A 17,066-nucleotide genomic window follows, 5' to 3' on the forward strand; every position below is an offset into this window, starting at 1 on the left:
TTTTTTCGTGGTTTGTGTATTAGACCCGTCGTCCATTTATTTGTAAGTCAATGGGTAGGGTCAATATTTTGATTTGTTTTAAATGGAGACAATTTTTTTCAGCTAGTCATCATCATTATCAAATCATATATGCTTGAATATGTATTCACGTAATAAAACGCAACAATTTTCATGAAAATATTTTATTACATTAGAAAACTATATATATGTCCCTTCTATTAGGAAGTTATATTTATTTATTTATACTGTATATAAAACAGATTAGATCCGAGGCACAATATAATATTTATCACATTTTTTAAGACTGTCAAGTGTCGGGCGGGATCAACAAGTCGTGCACCTGATGGAAAGCGACATGCTAACCCATAACAATTGCAGTGACACTCAGAGCTTTAAATCGATAAAAACAGGGGCATTGCATTGAATAGAATATAATTCATTTAAGGAACGCCACAACACAATAATGTACAGTAAGAAATAAAAATAAGACAAAGCAAAAGTAAAACAAAAAATAAAATATCAAAAAAAAACAATGAAGCCATACAATTCTTTTAAACAGTCAACTCAATTTGAATAAATGTCATGTGTGCGGTTGTAGCGTATGTAAAAGGATCCACTCAGCTACAGCCGAGCAAAGACTGTGACGATGATTTTCAATGGACCCTAAATTGACCGACCTTGCACCTTGAGACATAAAATTGACAAGTCTGCCTGTAGTTTTATCACCACCCTTACCCATCAAAACCGAAACGCAATGAAAAATAGTTTATTTTGTACCATCACAAACTACAAAATTCTTGTTACATATATTAATAAGTACTAGTTGTATTAGCTAATTATAGTTCGTGAGGAAGCTGGAATCTAAACTAGGTCGAAACCTGTGCTATAGCTTCCAGGCCCCCCCACCACGGAAATACTTTATGACTTGAAACGTAAGCACTTAACAATTAACAAAATGTATGTCTGGTGTGTGTATGTGTGTGTGTGTGTGTGTGAGTGTGTGAGTGTGTGAGTGTAAGTATGTGTGATAGTGCTCACATTACTACTTGGCGGCAGAAATAGTTAAGGTGGCACTACTTCCCTGGACGAACTGTTTCACAAATAGCTCTACTGCTTCTAAAACATCAGTTTTATTATTATGGCCACACATGTTTACAGGCAAGTAATATCGATATTCGATTAACCCGCAAATAATTTATATTCAGTTAACCCGTAATCATAAAGGTTTCACACGGTGTCTGTAACACGCAGCTGTATTTTCATCCACCATTATTGAAAAAATAATAATTTATATAAAAAAAACTAAGTCATTAGGAACTCCGTAGTGTGGTTGTATGACGCGTGTTGGGTTTGAAGTTGTAAAATAAGTAAGTACATCTCTACTCACTGTTATGTATTTAACTGCCTCCGTAGCCGAACGGTTACCATACTGGTCTGCCACTCAGAGATCCCGGGTTTGATTACCGTGCCGAGAGAAATATTTATTTCTCTCGTGAGTTTGGGTGTAATTTGTGGTTATTATGATGCTAATGGGGCTATCTAGATCCTGGAGAGTGTTGGAAACGCAAGTTTATTGCTTCTTCACCACAATGGGTTACCCCAGAAGCAATAAACCTTAGAGCATTGCTTTAGGTAACGTCGAAACGATACACATCCCTGATTTGGAGAGTTGGAGCCACCTGCAACAGCATCCTGTGAATTATTGCGGACAAGCTCGACTGTTCTTCGATTCACGTAGGTAGAAACAGGAAATAGATAGTGGTCAATTGTTTGTCCTGTATATTGTTTGTGTACATGTACTTGTGCATGAGTACCTACGTCCAAGGAAGTACCTACTGCCACCTTATTTAATTTCTGGCGTTAAGCAGCAATGTGAGTATTCCGGTTTTGAAGGGTTAAGAGTGTTGGTGAAACTAACAAAATCAAAATGGTGACCAGCGCAGCGGCGCGGCAGTGCTCGTCAGATCTTTGCAATTTAAAGCTATGAGTAGTGATGAAAGAGACTCGGATTTATAAAGCCTTTTAAAAAACCTCGACTAATTTTTAACGCCTCACGACTAGTCTAGTCTTTTAACCCTCAAATCTTGAGTCATAAGACTAAAACCCAAGACTAATTCGAGTCGAAGTCTTTTAACCCTAGGAAGCTTAAAAGACTTATAGGACTGAAACAACTAAAACGACTAAAACGACTGGCGCCTCATAGCCTCGGGAGTCGCGAGTCGTGAGCCGCATGGCGTGATTTTATTTCTACCCACAAGGTATTTATTTTACGATTATTATTATAAGTAAATAAACGTGATTATTTACTACATATTACTTACGTCATTTTTATTTATAAACTTCGGGTTTAATAAGACATAAAATAGGTATAAGTCCTTTGCAAACAACTCGAGTCGTTTAAGTCTTTCAAGTTGTTCAAGTCGTTTAAGTCTTTCGAGTCTTTTAGTATAACGACTGAGTGTTATTAATAAAAACTCAAACCCCCAGTTTTAATTTTAAAGTCGACTCCTGGAAAATGAAGTCGAGTCGTTATAAAACGCGTTAAAAGACTGACGGTCGTATTCCAGAACTCTACTTAATGCTCTAGTCAGGATCTGATTATGTATGATTTCAAGCACTGGAAATACGAACCTAATGGAAGGGACTTGAGTATGATTTCGAGTGCTTTAAACCATACTCAAATCCTGACTTGAGCATTGAGTAGAGTTCTAGAATACGACCCTAAGTCTCTTTCATCACTAGCTATGAATAGCACTGCAACTGGTATAGATAGGCGTGGCGCTTACCACCAGGCGCACTAGTTGTTCGTCCCGTTACTTGATATCATAAAAACCACGCTTTGCCATGGATGTTACAGTATTAACTTATCATTAACGTACGCTCAAGTATCCAATCTGCTTTCCAATACCACAAATAAAGTTTCCCATAGCAATTTTTACGTAGCCCTCAATGCCGAAGTCTTTTCCCCATGAGTTCTTGATGATAAAGTGGGGCGGCTGGGTCGTAAAGTCATATCCTACTATTTGCACGACGTGGCGCAATGGTGAGGAACTAGAAATTGAAAAAAGTTTATTAGTAACATTTGTTTATTAAGGGAGTCATACTTATCGACACTAAATTGTATTAGGCCCGTCAGAAAAATCTTTATATCTAGTAATAAAAGCGAAAATGACGTAGTGTGATACGCGTCGGCGATCCAAACCTTAGAGGATATCCAAACGGAAGTGGTGAGTTCCTTATTACGCACGCACGCAAGCACGCACGCATGCGCACACATGCGAAGCCACATGCGAGAGCAAAACATATTATAGAAGTTACTAAACTCGTTACTAAAAAACGGTTGCGTGAAAGTTTAAAAGTGCGATGATTTATTTGCGCGAATGACGATAGCACAAAGACAAATTTGCCAAAGCTGAAATGCCCGAACGGTTAATCCTACAGTGGTTAATTTGCTTCAGTAGAGATTTTAATAGTCTTAAATTCTTTAGGCGCATTAGGGCAAGTCTCTTGACATCACAAAAACTGTAAAAAGCTTACCTGCAGTGGTACTGTATGATACCGTCAAGATAATGCACCCAGTTTTCAGCATTCACGGCGGCCGTTACAGGGCCCTCATTGACAATGAAGTCGATAATCTTCATTGCTAGTACGTTGCTGAAAAAGAAAATTCGATTGATATAATCGAAGCTAACACCCTCGAATCTAATACACTTTCAACTAAAGTAAACTTGGGAAGAAATTTGGTCTGAAATAGGCGGTTGAATTACGCGCACATTTTGTACCCTTAGTATAATAAAATCACATGTGATCAGACGTCGAAAGCGCTTTTAAAACATGAAAGTCATAAAATTAGAACGAAGTACGTGAAGAAAAATATATGTATGGCAAATTTTATCGTATTTAAGCATTAAAAGTTACCCACAAATTTCGTTCGTAGAAACTTTAAACTTTCTCCTGAAGTAGTCATTTTGCAAATGTGGCCTTATTACACCAAAGGTGCGATTTATTAAGATACTAACTACCACAATGTAATTTGTTTTTCCTCTAAATTTGACTCTACGTTCCATGTGTAACGATTTCGATAGTAATAAAATTTGATGCAGAATGTCGCCGATAATATCCGATCCGGTAATATCCATTCTTAAAGCGATTGCACACGGTTGCTTTTAGCAGCGATGAAGTCGCTAATCGTCTACCTAACACGCGCACGATTTTTAGCAGCGATGCAAGCGCGCGACTGCATCGATACAAACGTGCGACTACATCGCTACACTTGGGATTGCAGCGATGGAATCGCGCGCTTGTATCGCCTATAAATCGTAAGTATTCACGAACGCGCGTTTGCATCGCTGCTAAAAGTGGCTGTGTGTAACCTATATATATATATAATTCGCCGATAACAATAATGGCAGGCGTTCGTAGTAAAGCTGCAATCTATTATACCTACAGAATAAGCGTAACTGATTGTATCCTGGGTTTGTTCTTAAGTTGTTTTTCACTACACCAGTGGGACCACTTTTCAGTGGAACAAATGGTATAATTGAACAAAGAGGAATAAATGGGCACATACAGATTCCGTGTGGATTCCGTGTGTTTTGATATATAATGTTAATTAAAGAAGTAAGAAAGCTGAACGAAAACTCTCAAAATGAAATCAAATCAGTTGTGTGAAATCATTTAGTGTGTCAGCAATCGCAGTTTGAATGCAAGTATACTCGAGAATGCTGCTGCCCATCCTCATTGTTTGCTAATCCCTTAGTCGCCTTGTACGACACCCGCGGGAATCATAAAGGTATTTCTATTCTAAGCCGGAGGTCACAAGGATAATTTATTTCCATACGCACCAATGAACAGTAAACGACTCCAACAGTACCCCAGTTGTAGGCTTGAACCGGCAGTTCTCATCTTCCAGCGTGAGAGGGTACCGCTCTTCCCAAGTGATGGGCAACATGTTTCTACACAAATACTTCATTGCAAACGCGACGTTGCCCCCATGACAGTGGTTTGTTAGATCCGAACAATCTATCAGCTCCTGTAATAAAATTATTTGGTAGTACTTGTTTAAGTTAGGTATTTCCTTTTATATATATGTCATAGTTTTGGCTTAAGCAATATTGTTTAAAAATCATACTAACTAAATGTTATTTATATAGATATACTCGTATACACACGGATTTATATCGTCGTCACACTGCAAAGCATACCATTTTCTGATTGGATAAACCATCAACCACAGGAGTAATATTTGTTCTGTACAAAAGGGCTTGCTGGTGTTGAGCGCATCTCTAGAGCCTCAACACTATTCCCGCCATCACCATGGCAACAAATAATAAGTATTTCTAATTCTCAGGGGTGAATCTAAATGTTTGCTAATTCGTGTTTCAACCTAAAATAATCTTAACAGCTGGTGGTATTTTAATTTAATTATTGAGTCCAGTTGTTGAGCAGTAAGTTAAGTAATCCCCATTTTTACAATAAAAGTATTGTCATTGTATTTCTTTGTGCTTATTGTGTATACATTGTTCCATCGAAATTCAGGGTTGGTATCCTGCCATTTCCCTACAAATGTGTAATAAACTGTTGCTTTGCCTTACATGGTACGTATTCTAATGTAAATATTATACTTGTTTTAGAACGCGAATATCTTGTGTTTACCGCTAAAAGTTTGTATCAATTACATCGCTTGTATGTAAGATATAGTAAGTAATACTGTACACAGATGTTGGTGAACCTAATAAATAAATAAATATCTGTGTGCACCGTTTTCTTTACCAATAAATATACCCACAGTGCTCTACCGACTGCCTTATTTTATTTAGTCTGGTCTTAAATGTTTATTTGAAAAAAATTACCAACCTGTACGCTCAAACGGTGGTAGTACTTCGACTTTTGGATGACCATCTTGGACTCCATAACCCCCACGACGCTGAAGGCCCAGCAGGCGAGACAACCGCGTTGGTCCAGCACTGGGCCCACTACGCCTGCATGGTCACGCCTGTAAATTTGCCGTAGATACGTAGTGTAGAAATCACATATCACACACTTGGCATAATAAAGCCACATGTGATCATACATTAAAACTGATTTTATCACATGGTAATCGTAATAATAATACGAAATAATGAAACAAATTGAGTACATGTAAAGTTTAATAAGTCTCTTAACTACAAGCACAAAAAGTTATCGACTAATTTCGTTCGTAGTATCTTTAAGCCTCTCTTTTGAAAAGTTTTCATATTGCAGATGTGACCTTATTGTGCCAAGGGAGAGATATAAGAGCGGTTACACACGGAAACTTTTAGCAGTAGTTAATCGTCTACCTTTACACACACGCGCGATTTTAAGCAGCGATGTAACCGCGCGACTGCATCGATACAAACGCGCTATTTCATCGCTGTACTTGTGTGATTTATAAGCGATTACATTGATGCAATCGCGCGTTTGTATTAATGCAATCCCGTGTGTATCGATGCAGTCGCGCGTTTGGAACGATGCAATCGCCTTTAAATCGCAACATTTATTTGGTGGTACTTGATTAAGGTGAAATTTGTTTGAAATGAAAGTATGTTTGAAATCTTTAAGCTAACGTTCTTTCGCACGCGATTGCTCGTATTAATTTTTGTTACAACTGAAAAAGCGTCCGTGTGCAATCTAATTATACACCTGTGATTTCTAAGCGATTGCATTGATACAATCGCGCATTTGTATCGAAGCAATTCCGCGTTTGTATCAATGTAGTCGCGCGTTTCCGTCGATGCAATAGCCTATAAATCGCAAGTGTAAAAAAATAAAAAAGTCGCCGTGTGTAACCACTATAAATCTGTATTTTCTTGCGCTTTTGGTATTTGCCATAGCCGTAAAACTGTTCCACAAATTCAATTTGAAATAACGTTTGTCTTACCGCCTTATATAATATATTATTGTAAATGTGTTGTAGTTATGAACTAGGGTGATGATTGATTAATGGGTGAAAGATGAAGAACATACTACGTGACTTGACAAAATTTTAATTAAGTAAAATATTAAATGACTTGACTACAGTCAACCCGTGACCATGGAGCGTGCAACCGTTCCGAAATATCGGGAAAATAAAAAGAAGTTATACCGTGGTAAGAAACCTGTTACTAGTGATAATCATTTAGTGAATAACCACGAAAGTCTTAAAATCCATATAAGTAAAATATTACACAAAATACGTGTGCGCACTACCGCCCCTCAGTGTGTGTCACGGACGGTAAACAAATACAAAACTCGAGTAATTAAAGCCCTCAGCTTTCGGCTTCGGGCTTCTTATGGACCTTGGTTAACAATTTCTTATTTAACGTCCTTAATATACATCGGGTATATAAGCAGAAATGGAGACGAAATAAGGGCCATCCATCCCTGGGAACTCATCAGACAAATCAGGCAAAAAAGTCCTTTTAAGTATCAACTCTCGTTTACACTGACATCACAAATTAGAAAGCTGAAATAGTACAGCGCCAGCGGTAACAACTGACCTGTGTGTACATCTCCGTATATTCCAAAAATATTCTGTATTTATTGTAATAAAGATAATATCTCTAACTATGGGAGGATGTTCCATTCGATGGTGTGAGAAAATTATTACGAAATATGTAGTTTTTCAATTGTCGTCCATTATAGCAAAGCTCAAGTTAAACTGGTCGATTTAAAGTGAAACCATTGACGACACCTGTCAATTGTTTCTAATTCGGGCTGGCCAATCGCAGCGCAGTTGTCACCGTAATGATTTGGCAGAATAGTTTTCAAACAAATTAAATGACTCTTATGAAACTTGACTGAAATTAAATCTCTATTTCTGGTAATATACTCGATGTTAATACATAATATACTATTTTGATTCAGTAGCTAGTACCAAAGACAAGAGAATTTTGGATCAGAACTAAAAAGAGCGACTTTTGATAATGGTTTATGAAATTATAATTGACAGATTAATGGAGTATAAAAACAAAATTATTCCTTGGTACCGCACGAACAATAAATGTAGCTATTATACACTTACCAATCAAATTTACTAGGCAAGTGTTTGTTGTAAAATACACGAGGTTTTCTTGTATTCAACCCATCACAATGCTTGTCATATTCCTCGCATCCGGTATCGTTCAAGCCTTCCTTCATTAACATCCGGCTTGAAAACTCTTCCGCAGACATATCGGAGAATTTCGTTAGTCCGTATAGTGCCGCGCCTGCGTTTTGGTTCAAACGTGCGATCTCTTTTAATGATTCCTGTAATTAAAGATGAGTTAAATATTGAGAATCAGTTTACTCCGAAGAAATCTGTAGTTCGTTTTTCAATATCTTAACAAAATTGATGTTAAATTTGTATTGAATTAATATTCAGTAATTTTTTTGTGAAATTACTCCGCTAGTTTTTGTGAAATGCTCTGCCAACTAAGCAACGGAACGAACCAGCGGACCTCACGAATTTCTTTATGTGCTTGTTTGTCGGATCTTTGTATTTGGTTTTCAACGACCTTATAGCCGTGGCGTCATCTATGAGACATCTATATATGTATTTCGTCACCCAGTTAGGTAAGTTCTCAGCCATAAGACCTGGCCAGAGATGTCACTATTAATTAATTTTGTATTGAATTGATATTAAATTATTTGTTTGTGAAATTACTCCACTATTACTTTGTTATAATTATTAATACAAAGATCGAACACTTAGATAAAATTGATGTTTTTTACATTTTTTTGTATAATATTTATTTATTAATAACGACTTTTTAACAGCACAGAACGTAGGATAGCATAGAACGTATTGAAAATAATTAAGAATATATATGTCACAACAGAGGATACACACAACATAATAATATGTACCGCTCTCTCAACATCCAGTCGATGATGCAACAGGAACGACTGAAAATCAGCGTCTCTCTCGCCAGAGATAGACTTTTTGCTGAGTCGTCTCCTTTTCCTCTTTTGTGTCACTTTGCATTCTTATTTATAGATTATTTAATGAATAGCTATCAATTTAATGTTATGTTTATAGTTTAGGGATGTAAAGTGACTTAAATGTGCGAATAAACGTTTTTCTTTCTTTCTTTCTTTCTTTAGGATAGAGCTAAACAGAACGCATTGCATAATATTTATTTATTTATTTTACATACACAAGCCAGCAACTATCATTACAGGACTAACCTAATGCAATAGTGTAGCCAACATTATCACTTGTTCAATATTGTTAATTATTACATTAATATTACATTCAAAATTATGTTGTATCTACTAAAAATATATTACACCATATTACATTACAAACTGTTATTATATTACAAATAAACCTATTTTATTGAAATCACGCAAAGAACAGGCAAATAGGTGAATTTTCCCATCAATAATATTCAAAGTCGTCATCCCTTGTGTCAGTAGAGCCCTGTTCAGCAGATTTGTTTTCCCACGAGGAATCGCCAACAGTTCAAATCGGCGCCGGCGCCCCACATACCCATCGGGAACGTAAAGACCCAATATTATAAAATTAAAAAAATATAAAAGCCTTGATATCCTAATCAATAACGCACACTCACGCACACACTCAACATAGCCCCGCACTAGGGAAACCCTGTGTCACGGGTGCCATGGACACACACATAGACAACCATAAATTACACCCAAACTCACGAGAGAAATAAATGTAGACCATACAAATTTAATATTTCCCCTGGCCCGGGAATCGAAGCTAGGACCTCTGCGTGGCAGTTCGACGTGGTAACCGTTCGGTCACGTAGGCAGTTTGCAAAGGGTTAGTATAGCTAATGGTTGAACCTATCGCGTCCCACAGGCTGTGAGTTCGAATCCGGGTTCGCACGTCTGAGATTTTCGGAATTTATGTGCGAAACATAATTTGAAATTTACCATAAACTTTTCGTTGAAGGAAAACATCGTGATGAAACCTGCACGTCGAAGAATGTTCACAACCCTCGGAAAACGTGTCAATCCCCCACACTAAGCCCTCAGCTGAGACGAGACTTTTGCCCTGCAGTAGGACGTACAAATGGGTTGATGATAATGATAATGAATGTTCATTCAGTAATCATCAGTCAAGATTTGGCAGAATTCAAAAAGTCAGCTTTAGGTTTTTATTATTTTTTCTTTTTTATAATTCAAGAACGAGAAGAAGTCGTGCGCCTGATGGCAAGTAACACGCCTGTCCATAACAGTTGCAATGCCACTCAGAACTATAAATCGCATAGATCGGAGGGACACTGCCACTGCGTCCGTCACCCTGACACATAAGTTGACAAGTCTCACGTGCCTGTAATTTCACCAGTACCCTTCCCCTTCAAAACCGGAACACATTAATGCTGACATCGCTGCTTGGCGGCAGAAATAGGTAAGATGGCAGTACTTCTCTGGACGAACTCTTTCACAAATAGCTCGACTGCTACTAAATTATTTATATTATTATATGGATAAGTTGTTAAAAAACACATTTTTGTTATTCTAATGACAGTTACAAAGTTTTTCTGGATCTTTTCAATCTATCGACCTTCCTCGTGCCATTCCATACCTACGTCTGAGAGAAGTAGAAGTAGCATGTGCATGAATATCTTTGTTGAGACCAATTAGTTACTTTCCAGGCGCAACAAGAGAAAGATTTCTTATCTGTGTTAATGCCAACATAATTATATATCATGTATTTAAATATAATTGTATATTTGTTATACCTAACACTAATCACTTAACCCACATTTTTCTTTTCTTTCTTTGTTTATTGAATTTACTGCTGACTAGGTAATGTATAGAAGTTTGCTTTCCATTTATGTATATGGTACATACTAACAGTTCTTTTCAAAAGAGAATGATTCCTCTCGATTGCAACGATCAATCGTTTCGTTTATGAACGCCAGGAGAGTAGCGACTAGTGTTGTAAAAAACTGGAGTCTGGGGGTATACATTTATAAATTCGACTTATTTTGCACGACTCGGTGGCCTAAAACATTCACACGAGTCAAGCGCGAGTCACTGGAGCACGGACACGAGTCTAAAAAGCTCGAAGCGACTTCTACTTACAAAGTACGACAACCAGTTTTTGGAATTTTATAGAGCAACTTGCCCACGAATTAAATAAAAAACAAAAACCCAATGTTGTGATTTAAAAAATGTAAGATATTGATGCTTAGATAATTATACCAGTTATTATACTACAGTTTAACACACCACAACAAAACAGCTCAGTGGGTAGGCACTGCTATGCTGGATAGATTATATTATTTTGTATTTAGAACTAGATAAAAAAAGAGGATTGTTGTCGAAGGAAGATCGGGGGGTTCTTGACGAGTCTTCCAACTGAGCGCTCACAATGAATGTTTAATTATGATTATGTTCCTCGTTTAATATTAAATAGCACCTCTCACTGCGCTATAACCAAGGCTACGCTCCCACAGTACTACCAGATTCGAGCTCGACATGTTACAAAAACAAATTTTAACTCGAGCGCGACTCGTCACATATAATAGACTCGAACACTAACGTCGAACTCGAGTCTATTCGGAAACTCGATAGGCTCGTAATATATCGAGCAGTGAGACTCTGTCTTTATGAGTCGAGTCTTGTGAATTGGAGTCGAGTCCTAAAATGTACACTTCCGGACTTGAGTTTTTTTACAACACTAGCAGCGACGGATCGATACAATTATCGTGACGATTGACCGAAACGAGGAAATGTCGGTATATAGGGCCCTTTAGCAAAGCCATTTATAGAAGTAACAATACCCGCATTCTGAGCAACGTGCTGCGTTGACCAAATTTCAACATATTTTATCTGATTAACAGACAAACACTATAGTCTCATCATACGAATTTATTTTATACCTTAATATATACAACATAACCTTAAAAACACCTTAAAATTAACCAAAATACCTTCAAAATTAACAATAGCCTCGGTGAACAGTCCTTATCATAGCCAACGTAATCGACGTTTTTAGCAAAATTGAGTTATTAGCGTATCTGGAATCAGCAAAACGAGCTCTACACCCCTATAAGCGGTTTTTTTATATCGTATTTATTTTTTGTTTTATTGTATATTTTCATCATTATTTTTGTTATAACAAGAAATACAGAATACAGTATAGAGGAAATACATGAGGTAAATAAAATATTGTCGAAATGAAAACCGTAATTTTGTTGAAGTAATATTTTTTGATATCAAACCAACATTTCTTGATTATTCACATGTCCCAAGATCAGCCATGTAGAAATACACTCTAGATCCGAAAAAATATTCAGTTCTCCATTATCCTTATCACAAACAAACGCAATGACGTTTTTAGCGAAATTGGGTTATTAACAATCTGGAATCAGTCCCAATAAGCAGTTTTTTTATATCTTATTTGGTTTCAGTGTTATTGTTAAGCAAAATTAGAGTAACTCAATATTCGCACACGAAACCAATTGTTAGGGTCGTATTTCAGAACTCTACTCAATGCCCCAGTCAGGACTTGAGTATGATTTAAAGCACTGAAAATCATATTCAAGTCCTTGCCATTAGGTCGTATTTCCAGTGCTTGAAATCATACTCAAGTCTGCTCAAGTCCTGACTTGAGCATTGAGTAGAGTTCTGGAATACGACCCTTTTTGTCGTTTATAAATGGATAATTAAGTATTATGTATAAATAAAAATAATCACATTATTCGCATTTATAATCCATTCAGTATTTTTTGTTTCGAATTGTGTTTTCACAATTCCAATTTTTTTAGCAATGCAATACAATACCTATATATGGTTTCATGTGCGATTTTTTAAAGAAACTGTAAGAACCAATATCTCGAAAGTTACGAAAATGCAAATGCGTTGTTTAGGACAAGGAGGGCAGGGTTCCCTTTTTAAATTTCAATTCAATATTCAAAGCATTGATACGTACCTTGAAATTGTGTAAACGTAGCTCATATTCGTAGTAGTCGTAATTCTTAGAAAAGTTCTTCAAGTAACTTCGAAAGTGTACTTCTTGAAGATCAATCACCTCATGAGATTGATACTCACGTTCACTTATGCTAGATGACAAATTAATGGACCTTACTAAAAATGTTACCATCACTACAACTAGTAATGTTACAATACTAACTGTGCACGCAAGAAGTTTCCCCATTTTGATCTAAATACGCTTTCTATCAAAAATTTTGTAAAGACAACGCCTTGACTATGAAATTATGAAGAATATAACGCCAATAATATTCACAGCAAATGTTTATTGTACATAGTTATTTCAATGCGGTTTCCTTCATATTTTCCTGTAATTTGTCATCGAGTATTAAATCGTTATTAATAGAGCTGTGAGAGAACGGATAGTTCTCGATTGGGAGGTCGACGGTTCGATTCCCGTGGCCGCTTCAACCTATAATCTTAAATTCTAAGTTACGTACATTTGTGAATGTGTAGTTGCATCTGCATATTGAAGAACCCTTGGAAAACATGTAAAGTCCCAAACCTGCATGGAGCTAGCCTATATCTTCTACTGAGAGAATACTCGTGGCCAGCAGTTAAATGTGTAAAATGAATTGATTATATATTAAAAAGAAAATAAAGAAAGAAGCGTTTATTCAGCAATATTAACACTTACATAAAATAAATTGAAGGTTACATAAATACAGGCTGAAAGGGATCCAACTCAGCATATATGTCATAGCTCAGCTGCTGCAGCGCTGGTTTTCAGTTGGACCAACTTAAATGGGATGAGATGGCACGAAAGTACCTACCTTTTTTTTTTTCGACGGGGGGGAAATCTTTATGGATACCTCTGAGCCCAGAGCCCAGGGAGACTCAGGGGTTATGTGGGGACTCTCCCTCCAGACTGGAGGGCCTACCCCACTAAAACCCCCCCGGGTTTCCCTCTCGCCGGTTGAGTCGGCGCCGTGGGATCGGTGAACATTCACCACGACGCCGCCCGGCCGCCCTAGCTTGCGCCAGGGCTCCCGTGCCAACGGAGGGGCGAGTCGGTTGTCCTCCGACCCGCCCCCCAGACGAGTGAGGTCGTGCAATGCAGGCTCCGGAGTCCCTGTCCAGAGCCCGCTGGCCTCTAGGGAATCAGGCGAGTAGCGAACTGCGTTCGACTTCTCCCCGTACATCTGCGCCGAGGCGGGTGCGCGTCTGCCGCGTCCTCGCGCACCCGCTCCGCAGCCTCCTTTTGCGACATAACCTCTGCGCAAAAGGAGGCCACCGCCTCCCAGGACTCCTCGCTATCGAGCATGGCGGCAACCACACTCGGCAGCGAGAGGTCCTGCCCTACAGGCACGAAAGTTCGTGCCAAAACTAAAAAATTTAAACATATATCTTAAAATGAAACCATCTCTCCGGACCCAAACCGCGCACATTTTCCTTCCCAAAGAAACCAACGGGCCCCTTAGAGTCTACAAAAAAAGGCACCAACTAACTATGTTTCCTAAACAAATTAATTTGTCAATGTGAATAATAATTTTATAGATAAAAATAAAACTCGTGTTTTACAAATAGCTTAGTTAACTTAAAACCTTTAGTGGTCTGCTATTGCTTTTCGCTATCAACGCAACGTTGCAAGCTGTTTTAACTTAAAAGTCTATGAGCTTTCGTTTTTCTAAACGATTTTTTAAGTTTCATAGTGTATAAAAGCTTTTTTTAAAAGCTACAACAACGTTTAAACGTTTATAAAAATAAGCAGTGTTCAGTTTTGTCTAGAGATGGCTCTATTTGGCCAGATTCCTGTGTTCACTAATTTCTTTCTACCGAATTCCGCAACAAAATTGCGCCTTTTTCGATTTATTAGCAAATACGAAGAGTTAATTCCTATGAATAAGTTCTTATATTAATAATTCTATAACAAGCATAAAGGCCCGTTTGCATAGTCGACCATCAACGTGAGTAATACAGAAAGACAAGCAGAAACAACGAAAGAAAGAACGTAAGAAAGAGAGAAAGAAAGAAAAATGGTTTATTTGGAGACTTTGGTTTACAGGCGAATAAAACAAACTTAAATAAGCAAAAATAAAACAGATTTAGGAGTAAAAACACAAAATATAACGGGGTACAAAGACTTTTTAAGAAGTATCACACTGTGTTGATTGTCGAAGTAGCGTAATGTCTGACTAAAGTCACGTCGAAGTAATATATAGTCGGAGTAGCGTATGTCGAAGTTCAGTTTTAGAGTCATACAAACATTAACCACACACAATTATATGTATTTAAAACAAGTGATGAAAGAGACTCGGTCTTTTAAGGCCTTTTAAAAAACCTCGACTAATTTTTAACGCCTCACGACTAGTCTACTCTTTTAACCCTCAAGTCCTAGTCATAAGACTAAAACTGAAGACTAATTCGAATCGAAGTCTTTTAAGCTTCATAAGGTAGTGAAGGTGTAGGACTAAAACGACTAAAAGGACTAAAACGACTGGCTCCTTATAGCCTCGGGAGTCACGAGTCATGAGCTGAATGGCGTGATTTTATTTCTACCCACAAGATATTTATTTTACGATTGATGGATAACGTTAACGTAGCTTCTGTGAACAGAAGTCAGTTAATTATAACCAATTCAAGAATTTGTTTTTTAGGAATTATTTGTTTCTATAATATATAAATGAATGGATACAGTCAAAACCCAACAGTCAAAGTATTTTATCAAAATTTAGTGTCTGATACTGTCGTTTGACCATAATGATGAATGAAACATGCTATTTATTTATGAACGTATGATGTAAAAAAAAAAAATTAAAATTTTAAAATTTAAACTGTTTATTTCAATAAAAAAAAATACATAAATGATACTAGTTTACGGTTGAATCTTAAAATTAAAGATTATATAACCTATTAATAATGTAGTTGCGTTTAATGGTTAGGTTGTATATAAATCATTCTTATCATTGTTATTTGTATTTGTCCGTTGTATAAAATTTTTTTAGAATGTTCTTTACTTGCACGGGCTTTCTATTATCTAACAAATCCACAAGGAACCTTGGTAGATTGTTTAATATTCGCGGGAGTTTACACATCCAAACTCTCTCACCATAAAAATTATTACAATTTGGAACTTCATAGATAGGAAGATGTGATAAAGTGCGCAAACAATCCGGTCTTACTTTGGTTTTCAGTGACTTAATATTTTCACAATTTTCTGATATAATTGCAAAATCAACTTTGTCTAATACACTCATTACATTGCAATACCGAAATAGTTGGTCATAATTATCTTTATACTTAAATTTAATCCTCAGAGGTACTATGGTCTTTAACAACCTTATTTGCAGATTATAAATGTTTAAAAGAAAAGTTTTGTATGTACGTCCATAGCTGGAAATACCATAATTAATTATAGAGTCTGCTAGTGCCATATATAATAATCTTAATGTATTATAAGGAAGTTTTTGCTTAAGGATACATACTTAGCAAGTATTGCCCTAAGCTTATTACATACATATTTGACATGGGGACCCCAATTAAATTTATGGTCAATTTTTAATCCGAGATAGGTATGTTCCTTTACTAATTCTAATGGTTTACAGTGACAACTAATATACCGAGAATGCATGCAATTATGGTCATGAGCCACTACCTGTGGTACATGTTTACATTTAAGGTATGGTGAGTGAATATATAAAAGTTTGGTTTTTTGAAAATTAATAGACAGACCCAGATCGTGTGCCCATTTACATAGCTTATTAAATTCGTCCTGCATCATACATTGGGCGACTTGTATATCTCGGTGTGCAGTTATCAAGCAAGTATCATCAGCGAACTGGTATACAGAGCTCTACCTGAATATGTTACACATATCGTTGACATAAATAAGATACTCAGTAGGCCCCAAAATTGAGCCTTGTGCTGTTCCGCATACGGTAGGAATTAAGTCACTATGAACACCGTTTATACTGACAGTGTTAAATCTTTTATGGTGATAATTTTTAAACCAGTCCAGCAGTGGGCCCTGTATACCATTCTGCATCATTTTTTTATATAATATTTCATGATTTAACACATCAAATGCCTTGCTAAAGTCTACCATAATTGTAAGCACATGCTTTTTATCAAACAGATGTTATTGTACTACGTCGTATATAGTGCAAGAATTCTTC

General features: G+C 36.9%; 1 protein-coding gene across 1 annotated transcript; it reads right to left on the reverse strand.

The window, feature by feature from the left end:
• Positions 1 to 2,734: 2,734 nt before the first annotated feature.
• LOC113237019 (cathepsin O-like) lies at positions 2,735 to 13,039 on the reverse strand. The gene is made up of 6 exons (XM_026473263.1): positions 12,893 to 13,039; positions 8,024 to 8,247; positions 5,857 to 5,995; positions 4,845 to 5,032; positions 3,538 to 3,654; positions 2,735 to 3,051 (listed from the first exon to the last, which is right to left on the reverse strand). Exons 2-6 carry the CDS (start codon positions 8,170 to 8,172, stop codon positions 2,871 to 2,873), a joined length of 774 nt encoding a protein of 257 aa, XP_026329048.1. The 5' UTR covers positions 8,173 to 8,247; positions 12,893 to 13,039; the 3' UTR covers positions 2,735 to 2,870.
• Between the last annotated feature and the right edge of the window lie 4,027 nt (positions 13,040 to 17,066).

The sequence above is a fragment of the Hyposmocoma kahamanoa genome, unplaced genomic scaffold (genome assembly GCF_003589595.1).
Source record: "Hyposmocoma kahamanoa isolate Upper Pololo Valley unplaced genomic scaffold, ASM358959v1 92958, whole genome shotgun sequence".
NCBI lineage: Eukaryota > Metazoa > Arthropoda > Insecta > Lepidoptera > Cosmopterigidae > Hyposmocoma > Hyposmocoma kahamanoa.

What these genes read in the sequence shown, in the direction of transcription:
- LOC113237019 (XM_026473263.1), bottom strand. Translation starts at nt 8,172, where the DNA reads ATGTCTGCGGAAGAGTTTTCAAGCCGGATGTTAATGAAGGAAGGCTTG. An exon ending in ACCACCGTTTGAGCGTACAG is followed by an intron (nt 5,033 to 5,856) that starts GTTGGTAATTTT and finishes ATTTTATTACAG; the next exon opens with GAGCTGATAGATTGTTCGGA. An exon ending in ATCATACAGTACCACTGCAG is followed by an intron (nt 3,052 to 3,537) that starts GTAAGCTTTTTA and finishes TTCAATTTCTAG; the next exon opens with TTCCTCACCATTGCGCCACG.